The following is an 18,483-nucleotide window of genomic DNA, read 5'->3' on the forward strand; positions in this document are numbered from 1 at the left end:
CTTTTGACGTGCCTATAGAGCTGCCATTGAGCCCCATGTTAAATGTCTCAAATTTGAAAGCACTATATTTCTAAAACTATGAAACATTTCAAAGATTCCTTTTCAGGCCAACATGTCCACCGTAAGATGAACCTAAGTAGGCTAGAATGGGGTTGCTAGGTGTAAGTATGTAGGACTAGTAGCATGCCAAAGTTTGTGCTATTGCCATAGAGAATGCATTGGGCGTTTAAGTTAAATAACTCATAAACTACAAACCATAAAAATAAAAAAAAGTTCCAGCATGTGTCTCCACAGTAAGCTGAATAATAAAAAGTGTGAATGGAGTTTCTAGGTGAAAGTGACTTTTGACGTGCCTATAGAGCTGCCATTGAGCCCCATGTTAAATGTCTCAAATTTGAAAGCACTATATTTCTAAAACTATGAAACATTTCAAAGATTCCTTTTCAGGCAAACATGTCCACCGTAAGATGAACCTAAGTAGGCTAGAATGGGGTTGCTAGGTGTAAGTATGTAGGACTAGTAGCATGCCAAAGTTTGTGCTATTGCCATAGAGAATGCATTGGGCGTTTAAGTTAAATAACTCATAAACTACAAACCATAAAAATAAAAAAAAGTTCCAGCATGTGTCTCCACAGTAAGCTGAATAATAAAAAGTGTGAATGGAGTTTCTAGGTGAAAGTGACTTTTGACGTGCCTATAGAGCTGCCATTGAGCCCCATGTTAAATGTCTCAAATTTGAAAGCACTATATTTCTAAAACTATGAAACATTTCAAAGATTCCTTTTCAGGCAAACATGTCCACCGTAAGATGAACCTAAGTAGGCTAGAATGGGGTTGCTAGGTGTAAGTATGTAGGACTAGTAGCATGCCAAAGTTTGTGCTATTGCCATAGAGAATGCATTGGGCGTTTAAGTTAAATAACTCATAAACTACAAACCATAAAAATAAAAAAAAGTTCCAGCATGTGTCTCCACAGTAAGCTGAATAATAAAAAGTGTGAATGGAGTTTCTAGGTGAAAGTGACTTTTGACGTGCCTATAGAGCTGCCATTGAGCCCCATGTTAAATGTCTCAAATTTGAAAGCACTATATTTCTAAAACTATGAAACATTTCAAAGATTCCTTTTCAGGCAAACATGTCCACCGTAAGATGAACCTAAGTAGGCTAGAATGGGGTTGCTAGGTGTAAGTATGTAGGACTAGTAGCATGCCAAAGTTTGTGCTATTGCCATAGAGAATGCATTGGGCGTTTAAGTTAAATAACTCATAAACTACAAACCATAAAAATAAAAAAAAGTTCCAGCATGTGTCTCCACAGTAAGCTGAATAATAAAAAGTGTGAATGGAGTTTCTAGGTGAAAGTGACTTTTGACGTGCCTATAGAGCTGCCATTGAGCCCCATGTTAAATGTCTCAAATTTGAAAGCACTATATTTCTAAAACTATGAAACATTTCAAAGATTCCTTTTCAGGCAAACATGTCCACCGTAAGATGAACCTAAGTAGGCTAGAATGGGGTTGCTAGGTGTAAGTATGTAGGACTAGTAGCATGCCAAAGTTTGTGCTATTGCCATAGAGAATGCATTGGGCGTTTAAGTTAAATAACTCATAAACTACAAACCATAAAAATAAAAAAAAGTTCCAGCATGTGTCTCCACAGTAAGCTGAATAATAAAAAGTGTGAATGGAGTTTCTAGGTGAAAGTGACTTTTGACGTGCCTATAGAGCTGCCATTGAGCCCCATGTTAAATGTCTCAAATTTGAAAGCACTATATTTCTAAAACTATGAAACATTTCAAAGATTCCTTTTCAGGCAAACATGTCCACCGTAAGATGAACCTAAGTAGGCTAGAATGGGGTTGCTAGGTGTAAGTATGTAGGACTAGTAGCATGCCAAAGTTTGTGCTATTGCCATAGAGAATGCATTGGGCGTTTAAGTTAAATAACTCATAAACTACAAACCATAAAAATAAAAAAAAGTTCCAGCATGTGTCTCCACAGTAAGCTGAATAATAAAAAGTGTGAATGGAGTTTCTAGGTGAAAGTGACTTTTGACGTGCCTATAGAGCTGCCATTGAGCCCCATGTTAAATGTCTCAAATTTGAAAGCACTATATTTCTAAAACTATGAAACATTTCAAAGATTCCTTTTCAGGCAAACATGTCCACCGTAGGATGAACCTAAGTAGGCTAGAATGGGGTTGCTAGGTGTAAGTATGTAGGACTAGTAGCATGCCAAAGTTTGTGCTGTTGCCATAGAGAATGCATTGGGCGTTTAAGTTAAATAACTCATAAACTACAAACCATAAAAATAAAAAAAAGTTCCAGCATGTGTCTCCACAGTAAGCTGAATAATAAAAAGTGTGAATGGAGTTTCTAGGTGAAAGTGACTTTTGACGTGCCTATAGAGCTGCCATTGAGCCCCATGTTAAATGTCTCAAATTTGAAAGCACTATATTTCTAAAACTATGAAACATTTCAAAGATTCCTTTTCAGGCAAACATGTCCACCGTAAGATGAACCTAAGTAGGCTAGAATGGGGTTGCTAGGTGTAAGTATGTAGGACTAGTAGCATGCCAAAGTTTGTGCTGTTGCCATAGAGAATGCATTGGGCGTTAAAGTTAAATAACTCATAAACTACAAACCATAAAAATAAAAAAAAGTTCCAGCATGTGTCTCCACAGTAAGCTGAATAATAAAAAGTGTGAATGGAGTTTCTAGGTGAAAGTGACTTTTGACGTGCCTATAGAGCTGCCATTGAGCCCCATGTTAAATGTCTCAAATTTGAAAGCACTATATTTCTAAAACTATGAAACATTTCAAAGATTCCTTTTCAGGCAAACATGTCCACCGTAAGATGAACCTAAGTAGGCTAGAATGGGGTTGCTAGGTGTAAGTATGTAGGACTAGTAGCATGCCAAAGTTTGTGCTATTGCCATAGAGAATGCATTGGGCGTTTAAGTTAAATAACTCATAAACTACAAACCATAAAAATAAAAAAAAGTTCCAGCATGTGTCTCCACAGTAAGCTGAATAATAAAAAGTGTGAATGGAGTTTCTAGGTGAAAGTGACTTTTGACGTGCCTATAGAGCTGCCATTGAGCCCCATGTTAAATGTCTCAAATTTGAAAGCACTATATTTCTAAAACTATGAAACATTTCAAATATTCCTTTTCAGGCCAACATGTCCACCGTAAGATGAACCTAAGTAGGCTAGAATGGGGTTGCTAGGTGTAAGTATGTAGGACTAGTAGCATGCCAAAGTTTGTGCTATTGCCATAGAGAATGCATTGGGCGTTTAAGTTAAATAACTCATAAACTACAAACCATAAAAATAAAAAAAAGTTCCAGCATGTGTCTCCACAGTAAGCTGAATAATAAAAAGTGTGAATGGAGTTTCTAGGTGAAAGTGACTTTTGACGTGCCTATAGAGCTGCCATTGAGCCCCATGTTAAATGTCTCAAATTTGAAAGCACTATATTTCTAAAACTATGAAACATTTCAAAGATTCCTTTTCAGGCAAACATGTCCACCGTAAGATGAACCTAAGTAGGCTAGAATGGGGTTGCTAGGTGTAAGTATGTAGGACTAGTAGCATGCCAAAGTTTGTGCTATTGCCATAGAGAATGCATTGGGCGTTTAAGTTAAACTAGAAAGCAGTTCCCTGCAGAAACTGCGTGGGCTCGCCAAAAGACGCAATGTATATAATGTACAGTAGAAAATGTATTAAAGCTGAAGGAAAAGTTTAAAAAAGAATGTATAAAAATTGGTAAAAAGAATAAGCATAAATAACTGCATAAAGCGGAATAAAGTATGTGGAAGTAGTATGATGCCCAAAAACTGGCAGAATAAAGTAAGTAAAGTATTACTGTCTACTAATGATTTGTAATGTATGAATAATGCTTTACAATGTATTCTTGATGAATTAAGAAAAGGTAAAAAAGAAAAAGAAAAAAAAGAGTCAATCCAATGGAGTATACATATAAAAGCATTCATGAGCTTAACAGAAATAGCATACTTTTACATGTAAAAAGAAGGTTCAAATAGCATATAGGCTTATCTTTAAAAGCATAAACACAATGATTATTGATAATGGTCTAAGATTTTTCTTTAAATGTAAAAAAATAATAATATTAAGTTCTTTATTAAAAGTTTTCTTTTTAAGTTAAAAAAAAAGTTAAAGTTTTTAATTTTGTTTTTTTTAATTTTTCCAATATTTTCATTTTTTTCCATTTTTTCAAATTTTTCCATTTTTTTTCATTTTTTTCATTTTCTTCATTTTTTTTCATTTTTTTAATTTTTTTCATTTTTTTTATTTCATTTTTTTTTTTAATTTTTAATTTTTATTTATTTTTATAAAAGTGCGTGCGTGCGTGCGTGCGTGCGCTTGCGAGAGCTGTGTAAAGGCCAGCCAATAGGAAGACAGGGTGTGTGTGTGTGTGCGTGCGTGCGTGCGTGCATGCTCTTGCGAGAGCTGTGTAAAGGCCATCCAATTGCACAAATAGCAGACCTACAAGCCCACAAGGTATCGCAGAGCAACTCATTGAGATCTTGTAACTTTAATTTCAGCCCTGTAATTAAGCCCTTATATGTCTCAGCTGTGGAAGTGTAAAAGACTGCCAGCACTATGGCTGGGAGTGGCGCGGCGCGATCTTGAAGATCGGCTATTTTACAATGATTCTGAATGGGGGGAAACTATGCCCGAACAAATTGCTCTATCGCAAAAAGTAAAAGTCGAATGCAAATAATTTTTTCGCTGTGAGTGGCCTGAGATATTGAGGTACACCATGTGCGATTGTGGTGTTGGTACGATCGAAAATGTGGTTATAAGAGCGAGTTAAGAATTGTCATCGCGTTAATTTCCTCGTAAGGATTTTACTATGGAGGTCAATGAGCAGATTGACTGTATTTGTGTCACTTAAAAGGCCGTAGTTCACATTCTGTATGTCTCTGTGTTTTGGTGGTCACATTGTGTGAAAGAGGACATGTGTGGCTACAAAATGACCAAAGAACATGCGTGTAAAGTGAATATTTTGGCCGGGACGGCAATTTGTTTGGTAAATTTTCAAGGAAAGATTTTCTGTTCTACGCACTCTAGTGAAAGAAGCCCGCACTCTAAGTTGGCACTAATTAGGCGAAACGGCCTGCGATTGAACTGCGATTTCGGAAAAACCGTTTAACGTATTCGAAAACGGTTTGAACCACGAAAAAGTCCAGAGTTGTGTGAGCTTTCTAAAGTTTAAATCACGTTTCTACGACAAAGTATGCCAGAGTAATGAGGCTGCAAAAGTGAGGTTGATTTAGAGATAAATCCCATACATTGTCGATGGGAGGAAAAAACTATAAATAAAGTTAAATATTTTAAAAAGTATAAACTTTTTCAAAACAACTTTTTCACCAATGAAAGTTCAAAGATAGATGAACATTATAAAGTTTGAATGAAGTTTCAAAGTGAAAGTATGACGGAGTAATAAGAGCTCAAAAAAGTTAACTGTGAAAAATGGGACCTTTCTTCCATCGACTCTCACTATAAAGAATGTAAAAAAAAGTTAAAAAGTTAAAAAGTATAAAAAGTATAAAACTTTGTAAAAATTCTAATTGGAGCAATAATAACTGCAAAGAGCTGAACAGTTTGAAGTTTGAACTAAATTTCTAGCATAAAGTATGTGGAAGTAGTAGGAAACCGAAAAAAAGGCGGAAATTGGAATAATAACTAGAAAGCAGTTCCTGTAGAAACTGCGTGGGCTCGCGTAAAATGCTTTGTATAAAGTTATTGCCGTGTCAAGTTTGAAACTCGGGGACCGGAGTAATGGTGTTACCATTGGTGTTCTAAATCTATAATCAAAATTTCGGGACTGTAGCATATTGTAAAGAAAAGTAGAAAATGCATTAAAGCTGAAGTAAAAGTTAAAAAAAGTATGAAAATGTGTAAAAACTATAGTTTAAGCAGAATAAAGTATGTGGAAGTTGTAGAAGTGTTTTTAAAGTTTTTCTTTAAATGTAACAAAAAAAAAAAAATCTAAAAAATTGAAGTTTTTTCTTTTTAAGTAAAAAAGAAAAAACAATATTTTTAAGTTTTCATTTTTTTTTAATTTTTTTCAATTTTTTTCATTTTATTTTTTATTTTTTTTATTTTTTTTATTTTTTTTAAAGTTTTTTTAAGTTTTTTTAATTTTTTCATTTTTTTTTAATTTTCTTTTTTTTGAAAATATTTTTTTATAAACGTGTGTGTGTGCGTGCGTGCGTGCGTGCGTGCGTGCGTGCACTTGCGAGAGCTGTGTAAAGGCCAGCCAATAGGAAGACAGGGTGTGTGTGTGCGTGCGTGCATGCGTGCGTGCGTGCTCTTGCGAGAGCTGTGTAAAGGCCATCCAATTGCACAAATAGCAGACCTACAAGCCCACAAGGTATCGCAGAGCAACTCATTGAGATCTTGTAACTTTAATTTCAGCCCTGTAATTAAGCTCTTATATGTCTCAGCTGTGGAAGTGTAAAAGACAAACAAGTGGCGCGCAACTTGAAGGTCTTGATCTTGAATGGTCTTGAATGGGGGGAAACTATGCCCGAACAAATTGCTCTATCGCAAAAAGTAAAAGTCGAATGCAAATAATTTCTTCGCTGTGAGTGGCCTGAGATATTGAGGTACACCATGTGCGATTGTGGTGTTGGTACGATCGAAAATGTGGTTATAAGAGCGAGTTAAGAATTGTCATCGCGATAATTTCCTCGTAAGGATTTTACTATGGAGGTCAATGAGCAGATTGACTGTATTTGTGTCACTTAAAAGGCCGTAGTTCACATTCTGTATGTCTCTGTGTTTTGGTGGTCACATTGTGTGAAAGAGAACATGTGTGGCTACAAAATGACCAAAGGACATGCGTGTAAAGTGAATATCTTGGCCGGGACGGCAATTTGTTTGGTAAATTTTCAAGGAAAGATTTTCTGTTCACGCACTCTAGTGAAAGAAGCCCTGCACTCTAACTTGGCACTAATTAGGCGAAACGGCCTGCGATTGAACTGCGATTTCGGAAAAACCGTTTAACGTATTCGAATACGGTTTAAACCACGAAAAAGTCCAGAGTCGTGTGAGCTTTCTAAAGTTTAAATCACGTTTCTACGACAAAGTATGCCAGAGTAATGAGGCTGCAAAAGTGAGGTTGATTTAGAGATAAATCCCATACATTGTCGATGGGAGGAAAAAACTATAAATAAAGTTAAATATTTTAAAAAGTATAAACTTTTTCAAAACAACTTTTTCACCAATGAAAGTTCAAAGATAGATGAACATTATAAAGTTTGAATGAAGTTTCAAAGTGAAAGTATGACGGAGTAATAAGAGCTCAAAAAAGTTAACTGTGAAAAATGGGACCTTTCTTCCATCGACTCTCACTATAAAGAATGTAAAAAAAAGTTAAAAAGTTAAAAAGTATAAAAAGTATAAAACTTTGTAAAAATTCTAATTGGAGCAATAATAACTGCAAAGAGCTGAACAGTTTGAAGTTTGAACTAAATTTCTAGCATAAAGTATGTGGAAGTAGTAGGAAACCGAAAAAAAGGCGGAAATTGGAATAATAACTAGAAAGCAGTTCCTGTAGAAACTGCGTGGGCTCGCGTAAAATGCTTTGTATAAAGTTATTGCCGTGTCAAGTTTGAAACTCGGGGACCGGAGTAATGGTGTTACCATTGGTGTTCTAAATCTATAATCAAAATTTCGGGACTGTAGCATATTGTAAAGAAAAGTAGAAAATGCATTAAAGCTGAAGTAAAAGTTAAAAAAAGTATGAAAATGTGTAAAAACTATAGTTTAAGCAGAATAAAGTATGTGGAAGTTGTAGAAGTGTTTTTAAAGTTTTTCTTTAAATGTAACAACAAAAAAAAAATCTAAAAAATTGAAGTTTTTTCTTTTTAAGTAAAAAAGAAAAAACAATATTTTTAAGTTTTCATTTTTTTTTCATTTTTTTATTTTTTTTTAATTTTTTTCATTTTTTTTCATTTTCTTTTTTATTTTTTTTATTTTTTTTAAAGTTTTTTTAAGTTTTTTTAATTTTTTCATTTTTTTTTAATTTTCTTTTTTTTGAAAATATTTTTTTATAAACGTGTGTGTGTGCGTGCGTGCGTGCGTGCGTGCGTGCGTGCGTGCGTGCGTGCGTGCGTGCGTGCACTTGCGAGAGCTGTGTAAAGGCCAGCCAATAGGAAGACAGGGTGTGTGTGTGCGTGCGTGCATGCGTGCGTGCGTGCTCTTGCGAGAGCTGTGTAAAGGCCATCCAATTGCACAAATAGCAGACCTACAAGCCCACAAGGTATCGCAGAGCAACTCATTGAGATCTTGTAACTTTAATTTCAGCCCTGTAATTAAGCTCTCATATGTCTCAGCTGTGGAAGTGTAAAAGACAAACAAGTGGCGCGCAACTTGAAGGTCTTGATCTTGAATGGTCTTGAATGGGGGGAAACTATGCCCGAACAAATTGCTCTATCGCAAAAAGTAAAAGTCGAATGCAAATAATTTCTTCGCTGTGAGTGGCCTGAGATATTGAGGTACACCATGTGCGATTGTGGTGTTGGTACGATCGAAAATGTGGTTATAAGAGCGAGTTAAGAATTGTCATCGCGATAATTTCCTCGTAAGGATTTTACTATGGAGGTCAATGAGCAGATTGACTGTATTTGTGTCACTTAAAAGGCCGTAGTTCACATTCTGTATGTCTCTGTGTTTTGGTGGTCACATTGTGTGAAAGAGAACATGTGTGGCTACAAAATGACCAAAGGACATGCGTGTAAAGTGAATATCTTGGCCGGGACGGCAATTTGTTTGGTAAATTTTCAAGGAAAGATTTTCTGTTCACGCACTCTAGTGAAAGAAGCCCTGCACTCTAACTTGGCACTAATTAGGCGAAACGGCCTGCGATTGAACTGCGATTTCGGAAAAACCGTTTAACGTATTCGAATACGGTTTGAACCACGAAAAAGTCCAGAGTCGTGTGAGCTTTCTAAAGTTTAAATCACGTTTCTACGACAAAGTATGCCAGAGTAATGAGGCTGCAAAAGTGAGGTTGATTTAGAGATAAATCCCCTACATTGTCGATGGGAGGAAAAAACTATAAATAAAGTTAAATATTTTAAAAAGTATAAACTTTTTCAAAACAACTTTTTCACCAATGAAAGTTCAAAGATAGCTGAACATTATAAAGTTTGAATGAAGTTTCAAAGTGAAAGTATGACGGAGTAATAAGAGCTCAAAAAAGTTAACTGTGAAAAATGGGACCTTTCTTCCATCGACTCTCACTATAAAGAATGTAAAAAAAAGTTAAAAAGTTAAAAAGTATAAAAAGTATAAAACTTTGTAAAAATTCTAATTGGAGCATAAATAACTGCAAAGAGCTGAACAGTTTGAAGTTTGAACTAAATTTCTAGCATAACGTATGTGGAAGTAGTTAGGTGCCAAAAAAACGGCGGAATAAAGAAGAATAAATATAAACTGGCAATATCTAGTGTGTGCTCGCTGTGGCGAGCCCACAATAATATATATAAACTGAGAGTAACTAGTGTGTGCTCGCTGTGGCGAGCCCACAATAACTCATAAACTACAAACCATAAAAATAAAAATAAGTTCCAGCATGTGTCTCCACAGTAAGCTGAATAATAAAAAGTGTGAATGGAGTTTCTAGGTGAAAGTGACTTTTGACGTGCCTATAGAGCTGCCATTGAGCCCCATGTTAAATGTCTCAAATTTGAAAGCACTATATTTCTAAAACTATGAAACATTTCAAAGATTCCTTTTCAGGCAAACATGTCCACCGTAAGATGAACCTAAGTAGGCTAGAATGGGGTTGCTAGGTGTAAGTATGTAGGACTAGTAGCATGCCAAAGTTTGTGCTATTGCCATAGAGAATGCATTGTGTTGCGGAGGATGAGAGGAATGCTCTCATCCTCCGCAACACCCATTCTCATACACCGCTATACACCGCGAGGATATGAGCTATAGCCTATATCGTACGGCATACTATACAATAATATATAATAATTTTTGAGGATTTTAAAAAAATGAAAAAAATGAAGAAAAAAAAACCGATGGGTTATAGCCCATCGTTTTTTTTTAATAATAAAAAATATATATCCTCGTTTTTCATCATTTTGGACCATGGGCTATAGCCCATATCGTACGGCATACCATAGCACGCCGTTTTTCATCATTTTTGAGGATTTTTAAAAAATGAAAAAATGAAAAAAACGATGGGTTATAGCCCATCGTTTTTTGAATTTTTGATTTTTTTTTTTTAATCCTTGTTTTTCATCATTTTGGACCATGGGCTATAGCCCATATCGTACGGCATACTATAGCACGCCGTTTTTCATCATTTTTGAGGATTTGAAAAAAATAAAAAAAACGATGGGTTATAGCCCATAGTTTTTTTATTTTATTTTTTATCCTCGTTTTTATTATTTTTGGACCATTATCGTACGGCATACTATAGCACGCCGTTTTTCATCATTTTTGAGGATTTGAAAAAAATGAAAAAATGGAGAAAAAAAAAAACGATGGGTTATAGCCCATAGTTTTTTGATTTTTTTTTATCCTCATTTTTCATCATTTTGGACCATGGGCTATAGCCCATATCGTACGGCATACTATAGCACGCTGTTTTTCATCATTTTTGAGGATTTGAAAAAAATTAAAAAATTAAAAAAACGATGGGTTATAGCCCATCGTTTTTTGATTATTATTTTTAAAAAAGAATCCTCGTTTTTCATAATTTTGGACCATGGGCTATAGCCCATATCGTACGGCATACTATAGCACGCCGTTTTTCATCATTTTTGAGGATTTGAAAAAAATAAAAAAATGGAGAAAAAAAAACGATGGGTTATAGCCCATAGTTTTTTTATTATTTTTTTTATCCTCGTTTTTCATATTTTTGGACCATATCATACGGCATACTATAGCACGCCGTTTTTCATCATTTTTGAGGATTTGAAAAAAATGAAAAAATGGAGAAAAAAAAACGATGGGTTATAGCCCATAGTTTTTTGAATTTTTTTTTATCCTCATTTTTCATCATTTTGGACCATGGGCTATAGCCCATATCGTACGGCATACTATAGCACGCCGTTTTTCATCCTTTTTGAGGATTTGAAAAAAAATAAAAATTAAAAAAACGATGGGTTATAGCCCATAGTTTTTTTTAATCCTCGTTTTTCATAATTTTTGACCATATCGTACGGCATACTATAGCACGCCGTTTTTCATCATTTTTGCGATTGAGCCCCATTGTAAATTTGAAAGCACTATATTTCTAAAACTATGAAACATTTCAAAGATTCCTTTTCAGGCAAACATGTCCACCGTAAGATGAACCTAAGTAGGCTAGAATGGGGTTGCTAGGTGTAAGTATGTAGGACTAGTAGCATGCCAAAGTTTGTGCTATTGCCATAGAGAATGCATTGGGCGTTTAAGTTAAATAACTCATTAACTACAAACCATAAAAATAAAAAAAAGTTCCAGCATGTGTCTCCACAGTAAGCTGAATAATAAAAAGTGTGAATGGAGTTTCTAGGTGAAAGTGACTTCTGACGTGCCTATAGAGCTGCCATTGAGCCCCATGTTAAATGTCTCAAATTTGAAAGCACTATATTTCTAAAACTATGAAACATTTCAAAGATTCCTTTTCAGGCAAACATATCCACCGTAAGATGAACCTAAGTAGGCTAGAATGGAGTTGCTAGGTGTAAATATGTAGGACTAGTAGCATGCCAAAGTTAGTGCTATTGCCATAGAGAATGCATTGGGCGTTTAAGTTAAATAACTCATAAACTACAAACCATAAAAATAAAAAAAAGTTCCAGCATGTGTCTCCACAGTAAGCTGAATAATAAAAAGTGTGAATGGAGTTTCTAGGTGAAAGTGACTTTTGACGTGCCTATAGAGCTGCCATTGAGCCCCATGTTAAATGTCTCAAATTTGAAAGCACTATATTTCTAAAACTATGAAACACTTCAAAGATTCCTTTTCAGGCCAACATGTCCACCGTAAGATGAACCTAAGTAGGCTAGAATGGGGTTGCTAGGTGTAAGTATGTAGGACTAGTAGCATGCCAAAGTTTGTGCTATTGCCATAGAGAATGCATTGGGCGTTTAAGTTAAATAACTCATAAACTACAAACCATAAAAATTAAAAAAAGTTCCAGCATGTGTCTCCACAGTAAGCTGAATAATAAAAAGTGTGAATGGAGTTTCTAGGTGAAAGTGACTTTTGACGTGCCTATGGAGCTGCCATTGAGCCCCATGTTAAATGTCTCAAATTTGAAAGCACTATATTTCTAAAACTATGAAACATTTCAAAGATTCCTTTTCAAGCAAACATGTCCACCATAAGATGAACCTAAGTAGGCTAGAATGGGGTTGCTAGGTGTAAGTATGTAGGACTAGCAGCATGCCAAAGTTTGTGCTATTGCCATAGAGAATGCATTGTGTTGCGGAGGATGAGAGGAATGCTCTCATCCTCCGCAACACCCATTCTCATACACCGCTATACACCGCGAGGATATGAGCTATAGCCTATATCGTACGGCATACTATACTGTAGCACTCTGTTTTTCATCATTTTTGAGGATTTGAAAAAAATGAAAAAAATGAAGAAAAAAAAACGATGGGTTATAGCCCATCGTTTTTTTTGAATAATAAAAAAAATATATCCTCATTTTTCATCATTTTGGACCATGGGCTATAGCCCATATCATACGGCATACCATAGCACGCCGTTTTTCATCATTTCTGAGGATTTTAAAAAAATGAAAAAATGAAAAAAACGATGGGTTATACTAGCACTATATTTCTAAAACTATGAAACATTTCAAAGATTCCTTTTCAGGCAAACATGTCCACCGTAAGATTAACCTAAGTAGGCTAGAATGGGGTTGCTAGGTGTAAGTATGTAGGACTAGTAGCATGCCAAAGTTTGTGCTATTGCCATAGAGAATGCATTGGGCGTTTAAGTTAAACTAGAAAGCAGTTCCCTGCAGAAACTGCGTGGGCTTGCCAAAAGACGCAATGTATATAATGTACAGTAGAAAATGTATTAAAGCTGAAAAAAAGTTTAAAAAAGAATGTATAAAAATTGGTAAAAAGAATAAGCATAAATAACTGCATAAAGCGGAATAAAGTATGTGGAAGTAGTACGATGCCCAAAAAGTGGCAGAATAAAGTAAGTAAAGTATTATTGTCTACTAATGATTTGTAATGTATGAATAATGCTTTACAATGTATTCTTGATGAATTAAGAAAAGGTAAAAAAGAAAAAGAAAAAAAAGAGTCAATCCAATGGAGTATACATAATAAAATAAAAGCATTCATGAGCTTAACAGAAATAGCATACTTTTACATGTAAAAAGAAGGTTCAAATAGCATATAGGCCTATCTTTAAAAGCATAAACACAATGATTATTGATAATGGTCTAAGATTTTTCTTTAAATGTAAAAATAAATAAATATTAAGTTCTTTATTAAAAGTTTTTTCTTTTTAAGTTTAAAAAAAAAGTTAAAGTTTTTAATTTTTAAATGTTTAAAAAAAAGAAAAATCATTTTTTCCCAATTTTTTCCCAATTTTGTTATTTTTTTAATTTTTTTTTAATTTTTTAAATTTTTTTTCAATTTTTTTAATTTCTTTCATTTTTTTTACTTTTATTTTTATTTTTATGAAAGTATTTTTTTTATAAACGTGTGTGCGTGTGTGCGTGCATGCGTGCGCTTGCGAGAGCTGTGTAAAGGCCAGCCAATAGGAAGACAGGGTGTGTGTGTGCGTGCGTGCGTGCGTGCGTGCGTGCTCTTGCGAGAGCTGTGTAAAGGCCATCCAATTGCACAAATAGCAGACCTACAAGCCCACAAGGTATCGCAGAGCAACTCATTGAGATCTTGTAACTGTAATTTCAGCCCTGTAATTAAGCCCTTATATGTCTCAGCTGTGGAAGTGTAAAAGACTGGGAGTGGCACGCAACTTGAAGGTCTGCTATTTTACAATGGTCCTGAATGGGGGGAAACTATGCCCGAACAAATTGCTCTATCGCAAAAAGTCGAATGCAAATATATATATATCTCAGGCCACTCACGCTGTGAGTGGCCTGAGATATTGAGGTACACCATGTGCGATTGTGGTGTTGGTACGATCGAAAATGTGGTTATAAGAGCGAGTTAAGAATTGTCATCGCGATAATGTCCTCGTAAGAATTTTACAATGGAGGTCAATGAGCAGCTTGACTGTATTTGTGTCACTTAAAAGGCCGTAGTTCACATTCTGTATGTCTCTGTGCTTTGGTGGTCACATTGTGTGAAAGAGGACATGTGTGGCTACAAAATGACCAAAGAACATGCGTGTAAAATGAATATTGTGGCCGGGACGACAATTTGTTTGGTAAATTTTCAAGTAAAGATTTTCTGTTCTCCGCACTCTAGTCTAAGAAGCCCCGCACTCTAAGTTGGCACTAATTAGGCGAAACGGCCTGCGATTGAACTGCGATTTCGGAAAAAACGTTTAACGTATTCGAATACGGTTTGAACCACGAAAAAGTCCAGAGTCGTGTGAGCTTTCTAAAGTTTAAATCACGTTTCTACGACAAAGTATGCCAGAGTAATGAGGCTGCAAAAGTGAGGTTGATTTAGAGATAAATCCCATACATTGTCAATGGGAGGAAAAAACTATAAATAAAGTTAAATATTTTAAAAAGTATAAACTTTTTCAAAACAACTTTTTCACCAATGAAAGTTCAAAGATAGATGAACATTATAAAGTTTGAATGAAGTTTCAAAGTGAAAGTATGACGGAGTAATAAGAGCTCAAAAAAGTTAACTGTGAAAAATGGGACCTTTCTTCCATCGACTCTCACTATAAAGAATGTAAAAAAAAGTATAAAAAGTATAAAAAGTATAAAACTTTGTAAAAATTCAAATGTTAGCAATAATAACTGCAAAGAGCTGAACAGTTTGAAGTTTGAACTAAATTTCTAGCATAAAGTATGTGGAAGTAGTTAGGTGCCAAAATAAGTGGCGGAAATTGGAATAAAGAAGCGGAATAAATATAAACTGAGAGTAACTAGTGTGTGCTCGCTGTGGCGAGCCCACAATAACTCAGAAACTACAAAACATTTCAAAGTAAAAGGTTCCAGCATGTGTCTCCACTGTAAGCTCAATAATAAAAAGTGTGAATGGAGTTTCTAGGTGAAAGTGATTTTTGACGTGCCTATAGAGCTGCCATTGAGCCCCATTATAAATGTCTCAAATTTGAAAGCACTATATTTCTAAAACTATGAAACATTTCAAAGATTCCTTTTCAGGCAAACATGTCCACCGTAAGATGAACCTAAATAGGTTGGAATGGGGTTTCTAGGTGTAAGTATGTAGGACTAGTAGCATGCCAAAGTTTGTGCTTTTGCCATTGAGAATGCATTGGTTGTTTAAGTTAATAGATTTATGATGTAATGGCCTGAGGTATTTGAGTAATAAAGTTCCTCTTCCTCCCCATGGGCATTTAAACAGGGGCATTATTTAATTTCTCCACCAAACAACTGTTTACCTGAGCATTGAATAATCTGTTTGTATCAAGAATATGCTACAGTAAGTGTTTACCCTGTGGCTGGGTCTCTCTTGTAGTTGGGTGGACATGGTGTGTCAATACATTGGTAACTTCCTCGCATGTTGAAACACATCCTGTTGGCTCCACACTGGATATTCTGTTCCAGACACTCATCGATGTCTGTAGACATAGAAAACAAGAACAATTATAAAAGTGTGCTCCTCAGAGCACAGGTCTCCGCCAGACCCGGGTTGCTTACCAAGGGCCCACAAACTTTAGAAGGCTGTCATAGCCAATTGGAATGGGATCTGAAAACTATACATTCTATTTGATTAGATGACACCAAAGATAATGTTTGAGTTTTGGACAAAATCGGAAGGAGTAGTGTGTTTTGAAGAAAACTCCAAATGGTGGAAAATCGTACACTTTTTTATTTTTATTATTTTGTAGCCTACTGTTTAGCTATGTTTTCGCTATCTTATAGGGGATTCACACTATGGTCCCGGGTGCGCACTCGGGACCACTTGGCAGATGTTGTGGTAGTGTGAATGATGCGTACCGTTCCCGGGAGCGGATCGCCCAACCGTCCCCGGGACCGCATGGGGGGAGGGTCTCTGGACCGTTGAAGTGTATTCAGATACGGATCGATCGTTCCAATGTGAATGCATGCAGTCGACGAGCCAAGCGTCAACAATTAAAAACACAGCCTCTGCACGATGCGTAACACCAGCACATTTCTCAACGCCGCCCTTCTCCTGTTGAATCTGCTTATACGCGCAGCACCGCGCTGATCTTATTCTGCGGACTACACGTGGCTCTTGGGCTTTGCTTGGCACAGTTTCCAAAGTAAAACAAAATAATAATGCTAAAGTAGAATCCATAGCAAACTAATACACTGGAGCACAGAACTGACTGACACAGTGAATAGCAGGCAGGCTGACAAGTAGTATAACGGCAAAAAGCCAAAGAGGCAATGCAATTCAGTGTGTCTGGATTTATTTGAGACAATGTCGCACAGTTGATGGTCAATGTCCGTGCGCGCCAGCCATCAAGCACACCGTCATCAGGAGGATTAAAGTGTGTTATGCAAGTGTACCCGGGTGCGCTGTTGAATCTCGGGCAATGTGAATCATGGCCATCGGGGACCAGGCAACCGTATTCGAAAACGGTTCTAATGAAACAGATTCAGTCCGTCTCAGTGTGAATCCCCTATTAGTATCCAGCTTTCCTTGCAGACTGGAAAGATTTGGAAAAACAGTGGAAAGAAACGCACACCCGAAATTCGCTCCATTATTCAGTTCCAAAAACACAGCAGTGTGCAGGGACCTTACTACCAATTATATTGTATGCTCATAAGTGAAAGATTAGAGCCGGGCAGAAACTTGGAAAAAAATACTTTGTCTGAGTTTTACTTTTATTTTACTTTTGGCTCCTGCAGGGTATTCAACTAGATTAGGCCGGGGGCCACAACTGTAGAATGATTGTGCGGGGGCCGAACATTTGTAGGTTTTATTAAAAGTCACAGATCGCCTAGGATGACATTGAACGACATTGAACGTTTATATATTATATTATTATATTATATTATTTTTACTGGTTCTTGTCGTCTCCATCACCTGGCAACGCGTTGCTTCCGCATTGTGACGTCCACACATCACAACGTGTGGACACACTATCTTTAGCGACTCTCTTTAGCTGCATTTTTCCCGGAATTGAAGCTCAGATTGAGGTGATCATACAGAACATCGATGTTCGCACGCACGCATGCATGCACGCCCTAAAAAAAAGAAAAAAGTTCCAGGGGCCACAAGGGGACGGGCCACCAGTTGAATACCTCTGGGCAACTGGGAGGGCTGGCTGACCACTGCTACCAGCGGGACACAAACCACGGCCGTGTCACGTCACTCTGACTCTGACATAACCATAAACAAAGCCAATACGCTCATGTGGACACGGAGGTTCTTACCTTGACATGTCTTGCCGTTGGTCATGAGTCGGTAACCAGCAGGACAGAGACACCTGTGACTCCCTGGGGTGTTCATACACTCATGCTGACACGTGTCCCTCACCTCACACTCATTGATATCTGCACGCACAAAGGCACATATGCGCATGCATGCACACACGCACACGCACACACCACACACACACACACACACACACACACACACACACACACACACACAGCAGCAAAGTTCAGCACAGCAAGCAGATTCATCAAAACCATCTCCATGTTCTGCTCTCTCCATCTTAGTCTTGCCTATAGTTACCTAGGCAGAGGCCACCCCTGGCCTCAAACCCCTGTGGACAGGGGAAGATGCCCCACTGTAGGCCTTGCACGCGGGTCTCTCTGCGGCTACGACTCCTATAGTGCTGCCCCATGCTGGCTCCATAGGAGTGGTAGCTTTGAGAGGCCAGATTGTGGTACAGGCGCTGATGGGAGCTTTGCTCGGGGGATGACTGGGAGGCCCGGTAGCCATATGAGTAGCTCTCATAGCTGGGCAGCCTCTCCAGCCCAGCGCAGGACTTGCCATCCCCCAGCAGATGGCGCCCTGGTGGGCAGGTGCACTTGAAGCTGCCCGGAGTGTTGACGCACTGGTGGGCGCAGGGCTGAGGGAGCCGCTGGCACTCATTAATGTCTGCCCTCAGCACAAAGAAAGACCAGCACCAGGGAACGAAGGGAAGATGGAATGGTGGATGGAAGGAAAGGAGGAGGTGGAGATAGAGGAGGAAGTAAAGGAATATTGAGGTTGAGTAATCAAAGGGGAGGTGAATGATCAATAGTAAAAAGGACAGATGAATAAATTAAGGCAATGAGAAAGGGCAGGCCATGAAAATAGAGGAGGGAGATGAGAGGGGACAAAGAAAAGGGGAAATGACAATTACCCCATTGCATGACAATACATGTTCATGTCCCAAAGACAGAAATG

The 18,483-nt window shown here is 37.2% G+C and overlaps 1 protein-coding gene across 2 annotated transcripts in view; it reads right to left on the minus strand.

Annotated features, from left to right (window-relative positions):
* hmcn1 (hemicentin 1) overlaps positions 1 to 18,483 on the minus strand; it is a 236,173-nt gene that overhangs the window by 6,097 nt on the left and 211,593 nt on the right. Inside the window, exons 104-106 of one of the 2 annotated variants that reach the window (XM_083767893.1) lie at positions 17,824 to 18,192; positions 17,520 to 17,639; positions 15,607 to 15,733 (exon numbers count right to left, since the gene is read on the minus strand). In XM_083767893.1, the coding sequence (XP_083624019.1) occupies positions 15,607 to 15,733; positions 17,520 to 17,639; positions 17,824 to 18,192 (616 nt within the window). The remainder of the gene's footprint in view (positions 1 to 15,606; positions 15,734 to 17,519; positions 17,640 to 17,823; positions 18,193 to 18,483) is intronic. The other variant, XM_083767894.1, reaches the window with a different exon arrangement.

The sequence above is a fragment of the Protomyctophum parallelum genome, assembly GCF_964188405.1.
Source record: "Protomyctophum parallelum genome assembly, chromosome: 6".
NCBI classification, from domain to species: Eukaryota; Metazoa; Chordata; class Actinopteri; order Myctophiformes; family Myctophidae; genus Protomyctophum; species Protomyctophum parallelum.